Here is a 23,596-nt window from a genome sequence, read left to right as displayed (position 1 = left end):
AGTGCTGGGAAGGAGAGGGGGAAGTGGGGACCCCGGCTCTGTGCCACTCCTGGAAGAGGCCAGCACTCCCTGCAGCCCTGGGTGGGGATGCAGGGGGTCTCTGTATGCTGCCCTGGCCCAAGTGCCAACTCCACAGATCCCATTGGCCGGGGACTGTGGCCAATGGGAGCTACAGGGGTAGCACCTGCAGGCAGAGGCAGCATGCAGAGACCTTCTCCCCCTACCTAGGAGCCGCTGTCAGAGGGATGTGCTGGTTGCTTTCGGGAGCCGCCTGAGGTAAGCGCTGACCCCCCTCACCCCAACTCCTTTCCCTAGCCTAGATTCCGCACCCAACACTCAAACTCCCTCCCAGATCCTGACACCTCACCCCCTCCCGCACCTAAACTCCCTCCCAGAGCCTGCAACCTCACTCCCCTGTACTCCAAACCTTGCCCCAGCCCAGAGCCTCCATCCTGCACCCAAACTCCCTCCCAGAGGCTGCACCCCCTTTTGCACCCCAACCGCCTACCCCATGCCAGTGAAAGTAAGTGAGGCTGGGAGAGAGCGAGTGACGGAGGGAGGGGGGATGGAGTGGGTGCAGTGGGGCCTCAAGCGCAGGGGAAGAGGTGGGGGAAGTGCTGAGCTTGGGAGTCCTAAAAATTTTTAAATTAAAGTAGGGATCCTCAGGTTGCTAAAGTTTGAGAACCGCTGGTCTATAGTATTCCTCTACCATGATGTCATCCCTATTTTCCCTCTTATTTACATTACCCAGGGAATTTCAACTGGTCTGTCTCTCAATGTCCTTCTGGAAGTCAGAACTAGCATATATTCTTTAGGTATAATGCAACACCTCCTCCCTTTTTCCCCTGTTCTTTCTGAACAAGCTGTATCCTTCTATACAATATTCCAGTCAGCGATTTATCCCACTAAGTCTCTGTGATGTCAGTTAAATCATAATTTACCTTCTGTACCAATACTTCCAGTTCCGTTTTATTCCTCATACTCATTGTGTTTGTGTACCCATTGTGACAGTGTACCCCATAAGGCTTTATGGGGGGTGCTTATAAAGACATATATGATGTAACTGGAATAGAGTTTTGCTACATATGCCATGTAACATATCTATGTAAAGGTTATGATCTAATGGTTATTATGTTCATCCTAGTTGTATGAAGGCACCATTTGTGTGTTCAGAGTTATGAACATTGGCTGTATAATTGCTTGATTTCTAAGTAGCCTTAGTTAGAACATTTGGTCACTTCTTGGGAAAGGAATGTGCTCAGTCAGGAAGCATTTAAAGGACAAAAGAGCTTTGAAGACTCCAATCCACTTAAGAAGTCTACCTGAGGACTTTCAAGGTAGCATGTGGTAATGGATGCTCCCTGCAAGTCCTGAGTCATGCATGGGCAGGTGACTTGCCCATGTGGTTCCAAATGTCCTTTTTGTGACTGGATTCTACATAGGGGGAGGAGCGGGTCTCCACCCACAAGAGAGAGTCTATTTAAATCCCTGGGAGACCCCTCCAGGTGGTCTTCAGATGGCTAAAGAAGGAGCCTCTCCACCCCCCCAGGATACTGAAAGGAAACTGAAACAAAGAACAGTGTGCAAGGGGTGTGTGTGATTGCTGGGCCCAGGCTAAAAGGAGATTAGCCTGTAAAAGGGAGCATTCTGGAACTGGTGAGGAACTTATCTGTATTTAGTCTGATTAGACATAGATTTGTGCATTTATTTTCTTTTGCTTGGTGGCTTACTTTGTTCTGTCTGTTACTACTTGGAACCACTTAAATCCTACTTTCTGTATTTAATAAAATCACTTTTTACTTTTTAATTAACTCAGAGTATGTATTAATACCTGGGGGAGCAAACAGCTGTGCATATCTCTCTATCAGTGGTATAGAGGGTGAACAATTTATGAGTTTATCCTGCACAAGCCTTATGCAGGGTAAAATGGATTTATTTGGGTTTAGACCCCATTGGGAGTTGGGCATCTGAGTGCTAAAGACAAGCACACTTCTGTTAGCTGCTTTCAGGTAAACCTGCAGCTTTGGGGCAGGTAATTTAGACTCTGGGTCTTTGTTGGAGCAGACAGGAGTGTCTGGCTCGGCGAAACGGGGTGCTGGAGTCCTGAGCTGGAAGGGAAAACAGGAATAGAAGTAGTATTGGCACATCAAGTGGCAGCTCCCAAGGGGGTTTCTGTGATCCAACCCGTCATACCCATATCCAAGTCTGACCTGGGGGACTATCACAAACCCCCTAACTCTGTCCCAAGAGAACCTATTTTACAATCCTTTCTCAAAGTGATTTTGAGGTAAGCAGAATTTTTTTCTAGTTTTGTCCATACTATCACTTTATTTTTCTTTACAGTTTACTGCTTCATTGGTGTACAGTGCTAGTCCACCACCATTACCCCATCTCTGACAGCACATACCCTTAATCCCTGTATTAGTTTCCTGAGCACAATTTTACCAGTGTTTCTATAATACCTATAATATCTGGTTTGACCTCCTGCACCAGTAATTCCAGTTCCTCTACTTCATAGACCAATCTCCTTGCTTTTGTGTACAAGCATGTCCTTTGCTTCCCTTGGACCTCATTGACTGGTGTATGATGGTACAGCTTTCCAATACTTCACTCAAAACAATGTTCTCCAGAATCTATCTCAACTTTTATTTCAAAGGTAAGTCTTTGGACTTTCTGGTTGTGAAGCAGCATTCAAAAGTAATTATTGTGACCAGTTGCAGATTCCGTCTGTATGACTTCTGAATTTTGGATTTTATGAAATTATGTTATGAAATTACTGTGTCATGGAAAGCCTATATGTGTGTGGAACCCCCTTGAGATAGCAGGGCTGTGTCATGTCCCTGGCCTGACAGAGATAATGGTGAATGGTCAGCACTTGACGATCAGCTAGTCAAAGTAAAAGACTTGGGACAATTGGTTTCCTGTAACAAGGAGAAGATGTTTCCTCCCTTTGTCTGAAGGGAGCATGGTTTGGAAGTAATGGAAAATTATCAAAAGGCAGAACAGAAGAAGCAGGTGACTGAGCCAAGTCAAGCCATGCCCATGGAGGCAGGTAGAACTCAGAAAGCACAAATTATCATATCCTAAACATCTGCATCATCTACTATGAGCAGCATCTCATTCTGGCTTCTAAAGTGAGCAGAGCTTGGAAGAGTATTTTGTTTTCATTTAGATTCTCTTATTGCACATGAAAAGACCACGGGCCTTATTCATGACTTTAGAACTGTTCAGGCACAATGAGCAAAAGAAAGAAAAAGTATGAGTCATTGTGGCGCAGTGGATAAGGCATATGCCTGTGTAACAGAGTTTGACTCACCACTGTGGCGCCTCCTGCTGGCTGTCCTGAGAATTAGCCTAGCTCACCAGTGTGCCCTTGTCTGGTGACATGGACTCATTGACTCATAGACTTTAAGGTCAGAAGGGACCATTATGATCATCTAGTCTGACCTCCTGACATCTCACTGCCATCACTTCTGCTCCAGGACCCATGTCACCCCAAGGACCACGGCGACCTCTTCAGGACACAGCCTTCCAGCTGTGTCACAGTCTGTTCTCCCCCCCTTCCAGGGGAACCGTAGTCCATTGTCCAGCCACTTCCTCGGTGGCAAGTGGGGGAGGGGAGGGGACCCTGGCCCACCCAGTTCTCTGGGTCCTTTGCCCAGGGCCCCTGTAGATGGCAGCCACGTGCTGCATCCCCTCTAACCCCACAGTCTACTTCCACTTCTCCATGGCCCCAGCACCTTCTCCACCCTTGTCTCAGGGCCCCAGTATGTCTGCAGTTGACTTTTATGAGCTAGTTTGGGGCAGAGAACCAGGTTCTGTTCATAACTCTGCTACTGACTTGCTGTATAACCACGAACAAGCCACTTAACTACTTTCTGACTTATTTCTTCTCATCTTTAAAGTAAGAATAATGCTACTTTGATCCCCACAAAACCTCTTACTGCCAACTGACAAGGAGGTGCAAAGTGGTACAGGTGTCTCTTGATTCTGGTATATTTATTCTGGTTGACCAAAGAATGTCATGTGAGGTCTCAAATGAAAGCAAATGTCACAATGGTCATCAATATCATTATGATATGTATGTACAGGTACTATGTAAGGAGTTATGTATCTGTATCAGCAAATTATGTTCTTAAGTATGCAAGTTAAAAGCAGGTCATCAAAAGGTGCCATACCTCCATCTGGAGGAACCAGAATAAGACAAGAAATGTGTAAATTAAGCACTCTAAGCTAAAAGGATGAATGGCTATTTACATACAAAGTCAAATGTCAATGAAGAGATGTGAAATCAACAGGAAAGGAGCACACAGGGGAAACAAAACCAAAACAAGCCACGAGCCTTATCCTCTCTACATAGAACCTAGGAAGTAAATGGACAGTGCATTTTCATTCCTTAAAGCAGGGTCTGAGCCAACCTTGACTGAAAACACTGAAGAGGGGTGAGCCAGGGGTGAGCCAGGAGCTTAACCTGTTAGTTAAGTTTAGACTCTAGAAAGTGTATTATGACTTTGCTTTATATATAACCAATTGTCTCCACCATATTCACTCATTACCACCTGAATTTCTAGTCTTTGATAATAAATGTATTTTTGTTTTCATTAGAAATATTTCTCAGTGCTGAGGTATTAACCAAAGTGCTGGTCCTGAGTTGAATCTTACAAGCTGGTGTGTACTGTTATTTTGGGACTAGCAGGCCTGGTAATTCTTTGAGTGTTCCGTGGACAAGGAGCTGGACACATCAAGGAATACTCTGAGTATTCAGTGTGCTTATCACTAACTGTGCAGAGAGCAAGGTCTGTGGAGGCAAGGAAGGCTGTACTTGTGTTGCTGGAGGCTGGTGGTTTCAGGGTGCTGTTCCACAGCAGGCACAAACAAGGCTCCTTCCTTGTTAAGGGCAAGTAGAGTTAAGGTGCTCATAATCTAGCTGCTCCCGGGGAGCACTGCAGCTCTTTACATACCTCCCTTTGTAAAGGACTCTGATATCTATGTCTGCAAGTTCTACATAAGTGCCAATAATATTTAATCCAGGGGTTCTCAAACTTCATTGCATTGTGACCTTCCCCTTTTGACAATAAAAATTACTATATGACCCCAGGAGGGGGGGGGACTGAAGCCTGAGCCAGCCTGAGCCCCAGGTGTGGGGAGGCCAAAGCTGAAGGTCAAGGGCTTCAATCCCAGGCAGGGTCCTGTAATCTGAGTCCCAATGCCCAGGACTAAAGACCTCAGGCTTCAGCCGCAGGCAGCGGTCCCAGTCCCCAGTAAGTCTAAATTATCCCTGTCGACCTCATTAACATGGGTCATGACCCACTTTGAGGCCCCGACCCAAAGTCTGAGAACTACTGATTTAATCAATAATACAGTTACCTTCAATGTACCTTACTTCTGCTGATTTAAATAAGATTCTCAGTACTACTTAATGTCTGAATTTTTAAGGGCATGTCTACAGGAACAGTAGTGCATCACAAGCTAGGGTATAAATCTACCTGGCACTACACTGCCCTGCACTGAGTGTGGGTGTGGACGCTGATATCCTGAACTGACATTTCCATAGTGTGCTTTGATCTACTCATCTCTGAAAAGGGACTAGATCAAAATCTAGTGGTGGAAATGGCAAAAAGTTCAATGGGTTTCTATAAGAAACTTCTTTTTTTAGGAAATCTGGGCCCAGAACTAGTGAGGGTTAGGAACTAGCAATCCCAATTTTAAGCTTGGCGAACATTTCTACAGCTCACACACTAACTTCAGAATTTGGCACAGTTCATCACAATGAGTGATCTGCACGATAAATACGATGGTGGGCAGCTGAATTGCATGTCAGCAGAGAAGTGTATCAGTAGAGGAAGTTTGTGTGAGGAAGTTCTCACTGTGCCTGCCCACATTCTGCCTGATTCTAGCTACTTTTAGAATCTTCTTATTGTCATGAATACAAAAATTCATCTTAGAGGTGATTTGTATATATCTTTATTATAAAGCGTTCAGTTCTTCACATATGCAGTCATTTTTGGAGTAGAATTGAGAAATAAACATCGAAAAAATGAAGCAATCACAAGACATACTCACCACGAGATGGCAGTAATGTCACGTCTTTTCCTGCAGATTTTCATTGCCCTGAGATTTTTTGGGTGAGAAAGGCAACAACATTAATACATAAATACAAGCTTATTACAAAGTCAGCCTCCCCCGTTCAATACCCATTCGCCACCTTACCGTAACTTACAATGAGAAAACAACGTTGCATATTTCACCAAGAAAGAAAACTCATCATAAGTGAATAATTACAACCTTGAAACTACCTCTCTCCACGTGTGTCGTTTCTCTCCTACGATCCTTTGTAATATTTTAATTACTGATATAGGTAACATCAAGCATTAATTATGTAGTTATGCACAGTGTGTAGTAGTAGTGGCTATAGTGTTTTAATTCCTATTGGATCTAAACCAAGACTTGGGGCTCTCTTATTTTTAAAGATATTTTCTTAATTGTAAAAAGAGACTAGGTGCAAAGGTGGGGTGAGGGATGGGGGGAAGCACACATATATCCTAACCCTGGTAACACTACAACATATAATATGCTAAAGTTTTATTTTCATCAGCCTCTCCGAACAGTCTCCTTTTGTGCTAGGGTCATGTCTAAGAGAAGCCCTTTCTGAGTACTAGCCTGAAACGTCTGGATTTTGGAAACGTTTTTTAATGGCAGAAATCCTTCTTGGTGACACGAGTCATTAGGAATAGGCGTGCAAAGACAGGGCACCGTTTCTCAAGGAGACTTCGGTTCTTTTAGTCCCCCTAAGAAGATCAATTTGTTCCGATTGAAGAATTTGATATGAACTATTGGAGCACGTAACAGGTCAGAAATTCTTCCTTTTCCAAAGCTAGCTTGGGTCTAGAGCTACCAGGGATTTCCTCCTCCTCCTTCCCTCTCCTTCCACCCCCCCGCCCCCCAGCCCTGGAAACTATACATAGCTATTACAAATCGCGGAGGCGCCCTAGCGAGGGAGCGTGGAAGAGGTACCTGAGAAGACTGATCTAAGAGCAGGACCTCATCCAAATAGGGTGGTTCATTTCGTAACCAAGTGTTGTGCAACACAGGGCATTGTTCGCCCTTCTCTTGGCATCTATGCGCGCTAATTGCGTGCAGTGAAGGCCAGGGGCACTCTGACAGCAAGCAGGAGCCAAGAGGGTGTAGGAAGGAAACCTTTGCCTTCATGGGACTCTTCAAGTGTAGCTCAAGTTGCCTCGCCTTGCTGTCCCCTCTGCATGTGAGTGCCTGAGACAGAGTGACCCCGATGCTATGGCAAAGGCGCCTGGTTCTTGAGTGGGGAGGCTGCCCGGCCAGTGTGAGTGCCTGCACGTTGCAGCCAGGAGGCTGCCCACTTGGGTTGGTGTGTGCTGGCTGTGCAGCTCCAGCCAGTCTCCTTCCCCTCTCTGTGGGAAGTGATGGTTGAGTCCAGCAGCAGTAGCAGCAGCTCCTTGTGTCGCTAGCAGCCCGTTTGCTGCGCTCTCGATCCCTCCCTCTCTCCTCCTCCACCTTCTCGCACTTGCTGGATCGCTCTCTGCCTGCTGCCTCTTCTCTCTTGCCTCCCTGCTTCTCTCGATGCCTCTCTGCCTGGATCTCTGCTTGTTTTTCCTCCCCCTTGGACCGGCCAGCCCGCAACCAGGCTCTAAGCATCCCAGCCCTGCAGTGGCTCGGGACCTGATGCTATGAGAAGAGCGAAGCGAGCCGAGCCACCAGTCCTGCAGGAGGCGTCGGATGCTGCGCTGCTCTCGGGACCTGGATCTTTCCCCTCTTTCTCTCTTTGCCCTTTGGTGATTATTTGGCACTGTCCTTAGTCCCACTGCTCCTCGGAGGAGACGGTCACAGCCGAGAAGAGCCGCCGGGGCTGTGTGTGGGTGTGTGGAATAACTGCAGACATGACTGCGTGGAAGAAATTCAAGTCTCTGCTGTTTTTCTGCGCGGGGCTCCTCACTGCAGCTCAGGGTAAGATTTGGGTTTCTTGCATTCAGGGTCTGTATTTGTGCTCAGGAAGGAGCTCACTGGGGATCGGGGCGATTATTTCACGCCAACTCTCCGCTCCCCACCGGCGAGTTCCCCCTCACTGATTTCTGTTCAACGCAATTACAGGCATTCGGCTTCCCAAGCCATTCCCACCTTTCCCTTATCCTCCCTCTCCCATGTGGACTTCTCCGGGCTTTGAGTTCAGAGCCAGCCCCATGGCTCCTGACAAGCGCTGGGGAGAAAGCGGCGAGCAGGAGCCGGACCCCACTGCTCTCTGCCTGCTGTGGTGCTCGGAGCGAAGCTGTGAGCATAGGATGCGGAGGGGAGTTTGCGAACAGTTCGCCGCTGCACACGGCTGTGCGGTACTTACCCGCGTGCTGCAGACAGCACCTGGGCAGGCAAGTTTGTCTCTCCCCTCCCTTCCCTGGATTTAAATACACCTCCCCACTCCTGACACCGCGATCCGGCTCCGTGCTCCCGCGGCTGGGCGAGCAGGTGGCTGGGCGGAGTCGCCCCCGCTTCCCCTATGGTCGGACTTCGTCTCTTGTAAGTTCCCAGGAGTGGCCTAGCTGGGGAAGTAGCAGAAAGAAGGAGAGCTGGGTCCGGCTTCTCTCTAGACCTCCTCTCCTCTCCCCCGCGGGGATGAAGGGAGCTCCGTGCTGCCCAGCGCTCCCCAGCCCAGCAGCTTGGCTTGCGCCTGGGAAGGAGTTAGGGGGAGGGGAAGGGGCAGCAGAACGGGGTTTCACAACTTCAGGGCTGGCCTCAGCCCCAACACCTGCCTCATGCCTGGAGACAACAACTTCCCCATTCATTATCGGCTTCGCCTTTCGTTAGCTAGGTCCTTTTAAGTGCTGCGCTGGGGGGCGGGGTTAGGGGGGCGATGCTCACCTCACAGCAAGGCACCTGTGCCTGTTTCCTAGTCCACCTGCTCGGAGCTGTTTTCTCTATATGCAGCGTGTCCTGGGAGGAGGGGGGAGGTCTGTTTATTTTGTCATCTGCACAGCGCGTGGGAGGTGGGGGCAGCGTCCCGTCCTCCTCCCAAATTTTCAAAATGTTTCTTAAAAATAAATAGTTGATTCCATCTTATTTTCCTCCCGTATTCTGCCTCCGTCTGCTGCTCCCCAGTTGTTGTTGTGTTTTTTGGGGGGGGGGGGCGGGAGAGGCGGTGACTGAAAATAAGAAGGAGAGAAAGAAAGCGAAACGCCAGACTCCAAACTGAGGAGGAGTTTAGCTCCTCGTTCCCTGTCTTGCCCTCTCCTTTGGGCCCCTCGGGCTGGGGGCCACGTCTGCACAGGGCGGCATTGCAAAGTGCCCTTTGATTTTCGCATGTCCCCGGGGTAGCTTTGCCCCGCAGACAGCGGTTCTGAGAGGGGTGCGGGGCAGTAGGTGTAGATCTAGTTCTGATCCACTTTGAGCTGGGCAAAGGAACCGACGGAGCAGCAATAAGACATGTCTGGTCCCGAACCCCCCGAGGACCTGCCTCAGCCCAAATCCTGGGGCTGCCCCGGGTGACAGGGCAACATTGGGTCACTAGGGTACCCCCGATCTCCTTTTGCTGGTTGGGAATAGAGAGCAGAGAAGCACGAACATCGGATTGATTTGATGGTGGTGCTGAAAGGGCAGCTCCTTGAATGGGGGTTGTCCTTGGTGCAATACATGGTGCACTCCAGTCCCAGTAAAGCAAAAAATCTGTTATGTATAATCACCTATCCAGACGTCCCGCGCTCCCAGCCCCCACCTACCTACCCCTCGTCTGCCGGCTGATCCTTTCCCCCTGGCTGGCATGGGCTATTTGCCTTCCCGCCTTTCGATTCCTGATCCTCCTCCAATTAACCCACGCTTTGCACTGCCCTGCGGCTGTTTAATAATCCCCACACGTGCCTGGCACTTCAGCCCCTGCCTCTGGATTGGGTGGGTTTGGGGGATAATGACATGAGGCCGGATCCGCTGGCACGTCGCGCTGGGGCTAGGAGGCGGCGGTGATTAACACCTGCCTGGGTGCAGCAGCGCCTCCAGCTCCAGAAGATCGGGGCCGGGGAGAGAGATAGGGTAGGTCAGGAACTGACACGCAATGGCAATTCCCAATTCTGCCCCTGCCCCAGCCCAGCCCACCCCACCGGAGCAAGGCTAATAATCTGTCCCCTGGCTTGGCCTCGGGGGTGGAATGAGGCGAGTTGCAATCAATGCTACTATTGTCTCGGCTCTCTTGGAGGACTTAGACCCTCTCCTCATTTATAACATACACTGTAGCTGGTTCTGGCGTTTGACATTTAAGTGTTTCTTTGCACGGCTGACAGCACATATGAAAAGCTGGAGGCTGGATCTTGGTTATTCAGTGCCGATCCGACGTGGTTTGGTTACATACAAAGAGCTTGGCCAGGCATATTTGGGCACTACCTCTGATGCTGGGCTGCAGAATATAATTATACCTGATTTAATATGGAGCAGGAACGCACCCACTTAAAGGCTGCAACCTGACTTAATATTGAAGCCAAAGAACAGGTAGAAGAGGAAACAGCAGGGATATTTGACATAATTCTTCCCTATTAAGGTCCCTAGGCAGTTTCGCACAGGTATCTATATTTAGTAAAAGATAAACCTAGCGCTGGAATTAGATTTACAGAGTAAAAAGAGCGAGAGAATTCATTGCTTAGTAATATGAACAGCCTTTGCTTCCAGAAGCCCATAAAATGTTAATGAATAGATCCCAAGAACTCTTTATTTTAGCTGTCCAAAGGCGGTGAATTAATTTGCTGTTCATTGTAAGAGGGATTTCCCTCTGGGGTTTGATATGTAAAGCTCCGAAGTGCTGCATTTTTCTGTAGGTGTTGCCTTGCACGTAGTTTTCCCTTTATCCAGCTATAAATGAGAGCTCTTCTACCTTATGCATTGCTCTTTAACTGTAGTGTTATGAAATGAAATTCAGACCCTCTGCTGCTGTACAATTGGCTACAACTTTTCAAAGGTAAAAAGCAAGGAATGACTGTAAAGAAATGCGCACATTTCCCCTTAATGTAGTAAGTAGAGAGGCATTGCTATGACTTCCATTCAGCTGCTACCATTATGTTATACTGAACTATGTGAATATTTTGCAAAAGAGGTAGAGTTTTTCTCTTTTTATATGCTATAGAGAGACAGACATGGAGTTATTTAAAAATATCACTCCTTCAGAAACTACCAGAGAAAAGAATGCTCACAGGGCAAACAACAGCAGTACTCAGCTCTGTAGGGGAAAGTGGCTTGTTTATCATAGTGATTTGCTCATTTAGATAGGCTGCATCTCAGCCAAAAACTTCCAGGAGTCTGTTAGTTTCTTTGAATCTTGCAAAAACACAGTAGCATTGTCCTCTCTCTCTCTCTCCCTCTCTCTCTTTAAAAAAGATGAGAAACATCTACTAATAGGAAAGTAAAGCAGAAGATTTAAATTACTGTGAGATTAAAATTTCTTCAGGCTATAATAAAATAATCTCTCTACTGGTGGAATCTTTATCCTTTGCGTCTCTAGCTACTTTTATAGAAGACAACATAGGGGAATGCATGGATGAAATGTTTTATATTGGGCACAATACATGTTTTCAAATATTTACAAGATCAGTTACTGTCCTTTTTCAGATCACTTTGGCAATGAAAGAGAAAGTACGCCATTTAATTGTCTCAAACAGAATTTTCATAAACAAGTTTTATTTTATATTACAGCCTCAGAGGTATAGTTCATGTTAATCAAAAAGAGAGAAGGAAAGAGATTTCTGTGTTTAAATCATATCCAGTCTGGGAAAGCACTCACACATCTACAGTTTAAAGATCTTGTTTAAAAAAATAACAACCCTGCATTTTATGTATTCTCTGCTTGCTGTGGTCACTTTGTCAAATAATTACTATGACTACAGCACCTATAAATTTCCACTACATTTAAGGCCTCCTCAGTATGTTGAGTTGAAAGCGTTTCTCTCTTAAAGTCATGTATTTTCTCTATCTGCAGAGCAATGTTTCTCAAACTGTGAAAATGGTGTCCCTAGAGAGGCTCCTATCTCCTCCAGAGGAAGCTCAAATAAGCAAGGAGAAAATGAGTTAAAGAGGATTTTTTTTTTTTAATTTTTGCACTTAGGACCAGAGCCAAGTATTGGATGTTCAGAAGTGAGTGATAAGTACTCAATGGACAATCCCAATTCTGCTCAGTCTGAAGTGGAAATGGCCTAACAAGAAACGAAAATAAGCAGGCAGTTCTGTCCCCAGAATTAAGATATGCTGTCCGAATGTATCAGTGTGTTCATTTTTAATAAATTATCTCCTCTTTTTAAAAATACACCTTTACATTAGGAAAGACCCATGTTTCTGGTTTTACACTAAAGTAAAAATATTAGGTAAAATCTGAAAAAACTACACTGTAGAAATTATATGAGTTCATCGGAGAACCCAAGAACATGGCCACCTTCTGGTTTTAACTCTCCTATTAAAGATAGTCCAAAAGAAGATACAGTAGTGTGCTAATATGAGACCCTGATGATGGTGTACAAGAGCCCAGTTGTGTAAGGTGTACAATGACTTCAGGGCTCACTAGAATCAAAATGAGTGTTGAGGGCATACGGCACCCTCTGAGCTAGACTCTAAGCACAGGAAATATTCTCTGGGCTAGTTTCAGTTGCTTACTTTTGCACCTAGAGATTTATGCCCTTTCACACATATGTATGATTTAGGCTAAAGCTTGAGAGTATTATGTGAGGCTTTTTGTTTGTTTTGCTTTTCTGCTAAGTGTTCCTCCTATACAAATTTGGGGCCTGATTCTTGATCTCATTTGTACTGGCTGTACAGCAGCATAATGACGTATTTATTTAGGCTGGGATTTTCAAGGAAGCTTAAGGAAGTTAGGGTCCAGATACTTTGAAATTGAAACTTAGATCCCACTGAATACAAGTGTGTAAATCTCAAGGAACAGAAACCAACATATTAACGGTTTGCTGTACTGAGGGTCCTACCTGGGAAGTGACTGAGAACCCTTATTGACTATTAATTTGAAAACGTACAAGTTCAGTCTTTTGTACACCATCATTTGACCTTCACATTAATACCTTATTTCAGAGTAATCCACTGCTTATGGTGGGGTGCTGTAAATTCAAATCTTACTGTGAGTTCAAAGCCATGAAGTAACTGGGATCTTTACATCTGTGGTCTCTGAGGCCCAGTCTCCACTTAAAAACTAAGTTGGTAGGGGTGTGATTTGTTTTGCCAACATCATTATGCCAGTAAAAGTCCTAGTGTAGATGCAATTATATCAGTATATCTTATTTTGATTGGCTGAATCAGAGTAAGCTATAAGCATTTTTATGACATTATAATTGTGTCTATACAAAGAGGCATCTTCCACTTTAATTATGCTAACATCATTAAAGCAGCAAAACTTTTAAGTTTAGACAAGGCCTGTAGTGTAGTTGAGTGGCATTACTATAAAGGTATCCTAGTATAATTGCAATAAGATCATGGCCCTTCTGGAATCACGTCAACATGGCTGCAAAATTAAGATTATAATATTATGCTGTTCCCCCCACATTTCTGCAATGATGTATGGGTGTATGAATTGCTTATTTTACTTTACTTTTCTACATCAGCTGCAATTTCCTTTCCAATGGTTCTCAAACTTTTTTTTTCACAGACCCACTTGAAAATTGCCGAGGGTCTCGGCGAACCACTTAATGATCTTTCCAAATGTTGTTTGTACCATTAGCTAACTATTGTCAAGTGCTTTGGATAAAAGCACTATATAATAAAATAATAATAATAATAATATAATAATAATTAAGGTTTTTTTGCTACACAAATAAAAGCACACAACTCATATTTTAATATCAATAGTCCTTACCTTTCTAATGTGATGGATGTGCCCTCTCTTCCTCATTGCAACAGCGCGCAAGGGAAAGATGGTAGTCTCTCCCCTGTCACAGTAGCCACAGAGCTGAGGCTGGGAAGGACGGCCATCTTTCCCTGGCAGACATAGCCCTGGAGCTGGGGAAAGTCACCTCTTTCTCTGGCTGCTGCAGCCCTGCACATCCCAAATTCCTCCCCCCACTGGTCCCTCCCACCTACCTCTCTCCCCCAAGGCCATCACCTCACCTTACATGTGCATCTTCTCCAGGGTCCAGGCACCTAATTAGTGGAGCCATGCCTGCACAGCTCCACTAATTAGGTGGGTGGCCTTCATTCTCTCATGTGGGGCTGCCCAGGCATGCACCTTGGATGGAACTATCCACAGACCACCTGAAGGGAGCTCTTGGAACACTGGTGGTCCACAGACCACAGTTTGAGAACCTCTGCTTTACACCATTTTGATCAACCAGTAACTTTTGAACTAGGGACAAATACCCTCAGTGCCTGAGGAAAACTGTGAGATCTTGCTTTGTCCTTATATACCTTTATTCTAGCTGGATGAAAGATTTCAGTAAACCACACAACATTTCTTCCATATTTAAGAAAATCCACATTAGCTTGGTTATAAACATTAATTAATGCTTAAACAAACTACTTGGATTAGTGCCAGTGTTATGCTGATATACAAAGGCAATATTTATCAGTTGTCTACATTTAGGAATTTAATTGTAAAAGAAGAAATACACATGCATACAGACCTCACAAGAGAAATACCTACATTGTATTGTCATTAAAGAGTCATACCATTCTTCAGAGCATATATATTTTTCTCCAAGATCGTATGCAGTTGAAAAACTGTAAACCACAACAGTTTCCTATCATTTTTAACTGGAGGGCCCATTCAGTTAAAAAGTATGGCAAGATTTAATTAGTCTCATATTTCTGATGATTAACCAGATGCCCCTTGATTAATCAGAGAAATGTTAATAGTTCACTTTCAGTGAAAGATAAGCAAAAACAAACAAGCAACCCTCCCTCCAATGATTTCTTGCAATTTTAGTAATGCTCTAATTTCAGGTATAAAAATTAATTGCAATTTGTTACAGTTTCGCAGTTATTAAATTATGCATTTTTAATTACCAATTAGCTATGTAATAGCTATTTCCATCTTTATATAACTTAACATTCAGAGACTTTTTTAGTAAAGCAAAATAACTTATTATAATTTTGAGGTCCCAAAACAGCTGTAATTCATGTTAATAGGAGTTTTTCTGTTGATTTCAAAAGTAGCTGGATGGGGCCCTTGGTGAATGATTAGTTCTCTGAATAATGCTGAGAATAGATTGTGATTTTGTGATGCAACACCCTTTTTCTCAGGTGAACTTTCAGTCACTGGGGCCCTCTGTCAGTGTTTACACTGGTGTAAAACAGCATGAACTTGCAGTGAATCTGGGTCATTGATCTTGGCAGCATTAATAGGCTCATATATTTATGAAGGTAATCTCTTCTTGAACAATTTATCCAATATACAAAACAGAGATAGAATTTTACTCAACTTCTAGTTTGCTGCTTCTCCCCTCCCCTCTTTAAAAAATTATTGTGGACAACGTGCAGAAAATACTACCATCATTTTAGTCTTGAAATGTTTTACGTCTCTTCTATAGTATCCCAGGGATACTGAAATACAGGATCATGCCCCACAATCATGTCTCTTTTGTACAGTGGTATTCTGGAAAAAAATTGTTTGCTAAATTGCAGCTTATACAGTGTTGAGCATGATGAATAATACTTTGCAAAGCCTACAGCCTTTGTTTTGCAAAGAGTTACATAAAATATTGTCACCATTTTAAAATGGAATTTTGCAGCCCTTGCCTTTTACTTTATTTGTAATTGCAAAGTAAGATTTTTTTACTGAAAAGTTGCAAAATGCAAGCTTTTGCATATTTTTCTATGAAAGTCATCTTTGTTTTTTTATTATAGAATAGGCCGATAGTGACACCTCTAGTTAGATTGCCTAATTTTTTTTAAAAAAAGCTTAAACACCTTAATTGTTGGCATCAAGCCTTTGAAATTTGGCAGAGAGTGTCCTGGGGCCAGAGATGTGCCTTTTCTTTTTTCCATGAGCTTCTGATCAAATATAAAAGAGATGTAAAAGTTTGAAAATAATCATTTCCCTCCTTTCATGTGTGTTGTCAGCATCATTTTGGCAGCAAACCAAAATAATAACGGAACATAAAATTCGAATCTAGGGCCTGGTTTACCAAAGCTGTGGCAGTGCACATTGTATTGGGAACCCCAGAAGCAGACCAAATCCCCAGGAATTGGGAAAAGGAGCTGGTCCAGGCTCCACACAGCCATCACAAACACAACATATGGCTCCAGTGGCCCATTCCCACTACTGGGGGCACCAGATTGGAAAGGAGCTCCCCAGCTCCCACGCTGAAAGAGAGAAAGAGCTGACACTGGCAATCTTAACTGACATTTTTCTGCTTGACTTCACAATCTAAATAAGATTCAGATTTATCATATTGGGGTTTGTTAATGTAATTATTGGTATTTTGTATGTAGTTGCAATGAGATTATAGTGCTCCAAGGAACCACATAAAATCAGGGCACTGTATTTCTAGGCACAGTAGAAACATATATGCACACATGGATCCTAAAAGAGAACAAAACAAGTTACTGTAACAAAGAATAAGAAAAGAAGAGGGAACAAAATGGTAAGGGTAATGGTATGCTTGAGAAGGGGAAACAGAAAGTATCCTTCTGATCTTTCTTATAATATAATACAGGAGTTAAGTCAGACTAAGCATTTGGAGACAATAGTACTGTACACTTCACTTTGAGAACTCTAGTACCATCGAGTAGCTGCTGATGTTACAGTATGTGACCTTCAACATTTGAAGACATATCTCTTGTGAAATGAAATTGATTTTCTTTATGTAAGCACATTAATATCTAGAGTATTCACCTTGACTCATTGTTTGCAATGGCTCTAATGGGAAGAATGTGATGCTAGTAGGTTTTAGGAAAGCAAAGGTGGCAACACAGAAGTATATAGATGAGTGACCTTTGTTCAGCTAGGGCTCTCTTCTTTACCTATGAACCTATTTAAAACAGGCTATAAAACAAGCATAAATGCTGCAATCTTGTTAAGCCTTTTGCAGATCCACAAGGTTGTTAATTTGAAAAGAATCTCCCAGTCTGTGGTTGAAATCCTTGCCTCTATTCACAGCTAGCCAAATTTGGCTTTGATGTTGGTACTGTGCTTTATAGTTTAAGTTTCCTAAAGGATGAATCCTGAGTAGTTGGAACCTAATCCGAAGCCCAGGGAACTCAATGGCCATTATTGCATCCTCGATCCATGAAGAAAACTCATATCAAAATGAGGACATAGTGGCAAGTCAAATATTGATGAATAGAGCCCTAACTCATGCATAATATTAGTATTTGATATTATGCAGATAGCCACAGAAGCATCATTTATATTGAAGAGCCATTATATTTGATATCTGTTGACCAGCCTGAAATTATCCTCTCTGCTCCATTTCACTAGCATTTAATTTATTTGCTTTTGAGGAGAGATTAACCTTTAATTGCTTTCTTTAGTAACATTTAGTAAACAGACTGATCAAATGGAGATGATCTGTACAAACAGCAAAGAAGGATTTCTACAACTCATGTTGCCATGACAATCTAGTTCTTTCTGTCAACTCTTGAGAGGCTCTAGAGTCTTTTCTTAAAAGCCAGTGCATCAGATAACACTTTGGGATATGAGGTTTCCCTGGTTTTTATATTTTATGGTTTAAGACAGCTGAGCATCTAGCCCCTAATATTCTGTATGCACCTATAAACAGTAAAAAAAAAAATTTGGTAGCATGTTGCAATCCAATCAATGGATTTATGTTGCTTTAACCAGCTGAGGATCCGGCCTTAGATGTTGTGTTATCAGGCTGTTAAGATTTCCTTTGTAACCATGCGATGATAATAAATAGTAATCATCAAAATAATAATAGGTACTGGAGAGTGGAGAGGCCAACTTACAATTGTCGTTTTGATCTCCATGACAATATTTTATCTTGAAGCTTTACATTTTGAGGGAATTACACTACAGAAAGGATTATAGAACAAAAAAGGATTAATCATTTTATTTCTTTTACAGCTCCAATTACAAAATTAGTTCAATGAAATATTACAGTAGGAAAAAAAGAATAAAAGGGTATGTTGCCTGAACATTTCCATTACTATATCTGAGGTACTTCTAACCAAACTAAACTTTCCCATTTGATCTATGCTCAGCAAAATATTTACATTTTGACTGTTTTGAAATACATAAAAATAGTCTAAAGATACTTTAAAATAGTTTCTAAAGATATAAGTTGTTGGTTTAAAGAGGTATTAGATTACAGTTAGAAGCGAAAGGAACGTGGTATGAAAATAAGATAAAGTTCAGTGCTATTTCTACTGTGAAAATAGGTTTCTTTGTAATGAAGGAGCCCTGGAACAGATTTTTTTTTAAATGTTCCTGGAAGATGATGGTCAGACAGTTGGTGTAGTTTCTTTAGCACTTGGTAATGGATTTGAGATGACTAATATTACATTTAAAAAAGTATAGGAATTGTTTTGTCAAAGTGAATTAAGTTTTCAATTTCTCAGGAATACCTATCTGATCAGTTCTGTCTGCATATAGATACATAGTAGTTTGGATCAATAATAGCTAATCATTTTACTGTTATAAGTCTGAGTTTCTACTGCTGAAAACTGGAACTAATCCAGTATTTCAAGTAAGGATGTAGGGCCAGAATCTCCTCTCAGGAACTTTGGTCCAACCTCTTTGGGGTGGTACCAACTTAACTGACAGGAAAATGAGTCATGTCAACTCCTCACAAACCCAGCTTTTCAAGCCTTGCTCAGACAACACTCTCCTTGGTTTCAGAGGGAGTGTTTGTTGAGTAAGGACTGCAAGATCAGGCCCCAAGAGTTCAGAGACCTTGTCCCTCCTATCTCACCTGCTCATGCTCTTTAAAACTTGCACTTTACTAGTACTGCATCTCAGTGTCTGAAGAAGACCTGAAGAAGTTTGTCCAATGAATAATATTACCTCATCCACCTTGTCTCTTTTATTTAACAAAGAAACAGACTTGTGGATGGAATACATTTGTGATAACATCGAAACTCAAGTCATACCCATTCTGCCTGCAACACAAACCCTTTGTAACCAAGTATCTGATGGAAGGGTAAATCTGTTTACTGATTAACAGAACATGTGCATACTATAAGGCTTCCGCTGAGCAAACTGTAGTAAAGAAACAAGTTTTAGAGTAAAGTCCAATGCACTTGGAAGAGTGGTGGGAACACTCTTTATGACAAGATTCTAGCTTTATATGAGTCTTAATTTTTGCATTATTTTCAGAGTTGTCAAGTACCTGCAGGTCCCATTGACTTCAATGGAACCTGCAGACGCTTGGCTCTCCAGAACCTCTTGTCATTTGTGCCTAATTTACATTTACTTTTGAATGGTAAGGAGAATCAATACAATACACAATATCCATTCACCTTTTGGTGAATGTGAGGTACCTTTAGCTAATAATTCTGTAAGATACAAACCTCATACAGCTTCCAAGTATAAACCCATTATTTTTGCTTTATTTAAACACCAAAGCGTCCCATTTCCCCCCATATATAAAGTCATACTGAAGAAAGAGATCTGAACATGACATACTCAGGAACAGAATAGCAATTACAGAGCAAAAATTATAAAGCAGTGCAAGTTGCAATTTGAAACTAAGCCAGTTCACACTGTTGTGTATTTGGTTGTCATGGTTTTTGTTCCTATGGCAACTGAGTTAGATTATTAGGGGATAGCCCAGCCAGTTTCGGCCAGTTGAGTGAGCTCTGTGTCTGTAAATAAATGGTAGTTTTGTTAGCTGTCTGCTGTCTGGCCTCAAGTGATTTCTTCCTAAATCGGCTGCCCCCAAGGATATAACAAGTGGCGACGATGGATGGAATTCCAGTGCTGCTCCAGTAACAGAAAAAGTAGAAGTCAAGGTAAAGAACAAACAAAAAACTGCTCTGTAATTGGCAACCATATCTTGACGTGTTTGTGAAAGGGAAAACTATAAAATTCGATCCGAGCTGATCGGGTCGACTGTCGATCCAGTGATGATGCATTGGAGGGGTTTTAGTCTGGGGGCTTGGTATGTGATGCCAGTGAGTCCTGTGGTTTCTTTCTGGGTTGTCTTGTAAGTAGGAGCTTCTGGGTACACGTCTGGCTCTGTGAAGCTCACATGGAACCTCTTGTTTTTGCGCACTGTGAGAAATTATTCCTAACGGATGTCAGGCGGAGGCATGTAGAATTATGTTAGTTACTGGAGCTGTGATGTGGGAGCTCAATTTGTTACTTTGGCCAATGACGAGATACTAGTAATACAGAGTGAGTAAGTGGTGCTCCCAATATTCTTTAAGTTATCTAAGGTGGTAGAGGGCAGCTAATAAACTATGTTGCGCCTGTCTAACCACTTCAGCTCTTACCCTAGTCAGTTATCAATACGGCACCCTGTTACAAGTGTGCTCCTGAGACTAATAATCTTACAGTGACATCTGAGTTATATCCATCGTTGAAATCCACGGAGGCCCATTTTATCCACGCAAAACTCTAATGGAAGGAACTTATCTGTAATTCCGTCAAGAAAGACTATATGAGTTCCATCAAAAAGGAGACATCAAAGGAAGATTGAAAACATTGTACATATAGTTATTGTGTAGCAATTATGTAAATAAGTCACTAGCCAGAACACTGTGCCAATTTTACAGAGATGTTTATTTAAATGATCCTATTTTAGAAATGTATTACTGGAACATGACAGGTTAGTCGTGTGGCGCTGATAACATGGGCGTGAGAATCTATTCAACGGCCAAGTGCAGACGCTAAAATGGGACCAGAAGCGCTACAATTGTTGACCGTGCATACTATTTAGCACAGCCCAAAGGTCTGTTAATGATCCTCTCATATTACACACAATTAGGGCTGTCTCCATGGAACTGGCTACGAGGTGAGGGCGCAAGTACGATTTGAAAGTGTCCGTTGCATATGATCCCTAGGGTTGCAAAAAGTCGTCCCACTTGTGCTACCGAACCAACTGACCCTACACAAAAGCTACAGATTAGCAGTAGTCAATGAATTGTTTACACCAACTGGCTTACGGTGAGATTAAGTGGCCGGGGTCACCCATTGTGCATATGTGGTGTATACCACCAGCCCACCTATCTAACACAACTCAAATGGGAAAGGAGTCATTAGTCACCTGCATGAGGCAGTCAGCTGTTTTCAAAGAAACCCACTCTGTAATGTATTTTAATCAAGCCTGTCCCTTAGAGACAAAACCCTATGGGAGACAGTAGAATATCGTGGTTTCAGTGGTTACAAGGTAAAATTGTTAGCTGCAACATAGAAAAGCAGAAACTATCACCAGTGTGCCTAGAATGAGATAGATAGCGAGACAGTAGATAGAAGGGCCAAATGGTCATTTGTAATCATGCATATTTAAAAAGTCCAATCCAGCTATACTGACTACAGACATGAAAGGAGATTGTGTAAATTATATGACAGCCTTAGGGAACAACTCATTGTATGTAGGAACTTGCTAAAACTCGCCACATGGAGTTGTTCAGGCGTGAAATAAAGGATTTAGCGCAGAGTTGAAACCCATCCTGTGTGTTGTTGAATGGCAGAAGTGCTCAACAGGATGAATCGCTCAGCGTAGGGTGCAAGGCAAAACAGGGCAGAAGCCTTTGGCACACATGTCAGTCTCCACCTTTGCCCAATAAGGGTTAAAGAAGTGCCTACTCTTGTGTTGAAGTAACCTCTGCACAGCAGTGTGTACAAGAGCTCCCAGTAGTAATCCTTGCGCTTTTTCCCTCCAGCGGGAGCTGAGTACAACAATCACAACAAAATACTGGGAGCATAAACATAAAAATTGTTTCTATAACTCTTTTAGTTGGCGAAGAACACCGGGTCACCGTCAGGACATCAGAATAGCTGTGTGTACAAGGATCGTAGATGTCGACAACTAGAGCCTGGCAAGAGAAAGGGCAATCACATTGAGTGTAGCTGAGAACTACAACAAAGAGAAAAAGAGGAACCTGTGGATCAGGGCCGACAAGATGATAGAGTGAACCAACGTAGCCATACCCTAAGGAAAGCATGAAACCGCAGGAATATGGATAAAGAGGTGACACCAATAAAATCAGTCGCAAGAGGAAGTGCATTATCTGACAGTGTATTTGAGCTTTGAATGGGTCTCACATGAATATCTGGTACCCATTGTTGGATGGCAAACTATACGCAGTTCGGAACCCTAGAAAGGAGACACCAGTGCTGAGACCGCATCATCTGAGCGTCTCTGAGCATTGACTGTATATAATCGAAGAAAAGCACAGCAACTCTTCCGCGTAAGGCAACAAAACACGATATCGTGAAGCACAGTATAGCGGGAGAAGCATGTCGCCCATGTTGGGCATGATATGAATGTTAAGCGTGAGAGCTCAAATGGACAGGCAACTATCAATAATATGTAAGCCTACAATGGTATTGTATGAGCAGGTAACTAACTGCATGTCATCCTTAATGGGTGGATCATTAGGCTTGGATTAAGGATTGCAGCTGAGGCACTGGGCCACAGCAAGCAAAACAGATGACAAAAGAAAGAAACCATCTAACTGTCAGTGGGTGTTAATCTTAGCAATTAGCCAGAAGGTTACACGATCGGATACTAAGGTCATGTCCCAGGAAGAGGCCACGACCGTAGTATCCTACACCCCAGGGATAATAAGAGCCGTTTGGACCCTGCATGCAGAATCTGCCGAAAGCTTTATTAATTTCACACTTAAGAGTACATGTAAGGAGAGAGAGCAGACATTTTTTGTCGTGGATAGAAGCGCAGGTTTTAAAGACTCATGTAGTATTGTTGTTTCGGTTACAGTCATGACACTTAGCGTCAACAGAGATTGGGTGGTGGTGGTAGCTGTAATGATCAGCACAAGGAGCGTTTAGGAGGAAGTTATATGTTAATTCATTATAATTACTAGCTTACAGGCTAGTTACGATTACAGAAGGAACAATGCAATAGCAGTATTAAAGATCCCTAGAAGAAAACCGAAATAGCAGATAAGGAATGCCAAGCTGGGAATTGGCGCCAGTGGACTGCACGTGAAATTATTTGAAGTAAATGTAACTGTCAAATAAGAGACAGTGTGTGGCAGTGGATGGGTCAGGGCTGACCAAGGCTTGTTCATCATGATGAAAATTGTTTGAGGTGGCCACCCAAAAGATTTGAATATACAACCCAAACTAGATTTTGGCACTTTGTCTCTCACCATCCTGATTTGGTTTCGGGCTGCCCCGGGAGGGGGCAATGGGGCAATGTCAGCCCCCACGCTGCGCTTAGAGTTTTTGGGGCCTCTGAACCAGGGTTCTTCACTTGCCTCTGGGGGCCCTCCAGAAACTCTCAAAGGCCCGGACCGGAGCTTTTTTTTTTTTTTTTTTTTTTTTTTTTGCCGCCCAGGGTCTTGTGGCGGTGGTCTCATTGTTACTTTCAGCACACACATATGAAATCAAATATCGAAATCCACTCTGCACGGCAATGCAGATGGCCTCTCAAGGTTGCCTTTGCCAGGTCAAACATCAAGATAGTGCCCAAAAGGAAATCTTCTACTTTGAACAGGTAGAGAAATACACCAT

General features: G+C 43.3%; 1 protein-coding gene across 1 annotated transcript in view; it reads left to right on the top strand.

The window, feature by feature from the left end:
* Positions 1-7,508: 7,508 nt before the first annotated feature.
* Positions 7,509-23,596, top strand: part of CSMD1 (CUB and Sushi multiple domains 1) — a 2,093,217-nt gene continuing 2,077,129 nt past the window's right edge. The window contains exon 1 of the mRNA XM_075063712.1: positions 7,509-7,980. Within this exon, the coding sequence (XP_074919813.1) occupies positions 7,914-7,980 (67 nt within the window). The 5' untranslated portion in view covers positions 7,509-7,913. The remainder of the gene's footprint in view (positions 7,981-23,596) is intronic.

The sequence above is a fragment of the Chelonoidis abingdonii genome, chromosome 3, assembly GCF_003597395.2.
Source record: "Chelonoidis abingdonii isolate Lonesome George chromosome 3, CheloAbing_2.0, whole genome shotgun sequence".
Classification (NCBI taxonomy): domain Eukaryota; kingdom Metazoa; phylum Chordata; order Testudines; family Testudinidae; genus Chelonoidis; species Chelonoidis abingdonii.
This window is presented reverse-complemented; position numbering and strand designations above follow the sequence as displayed.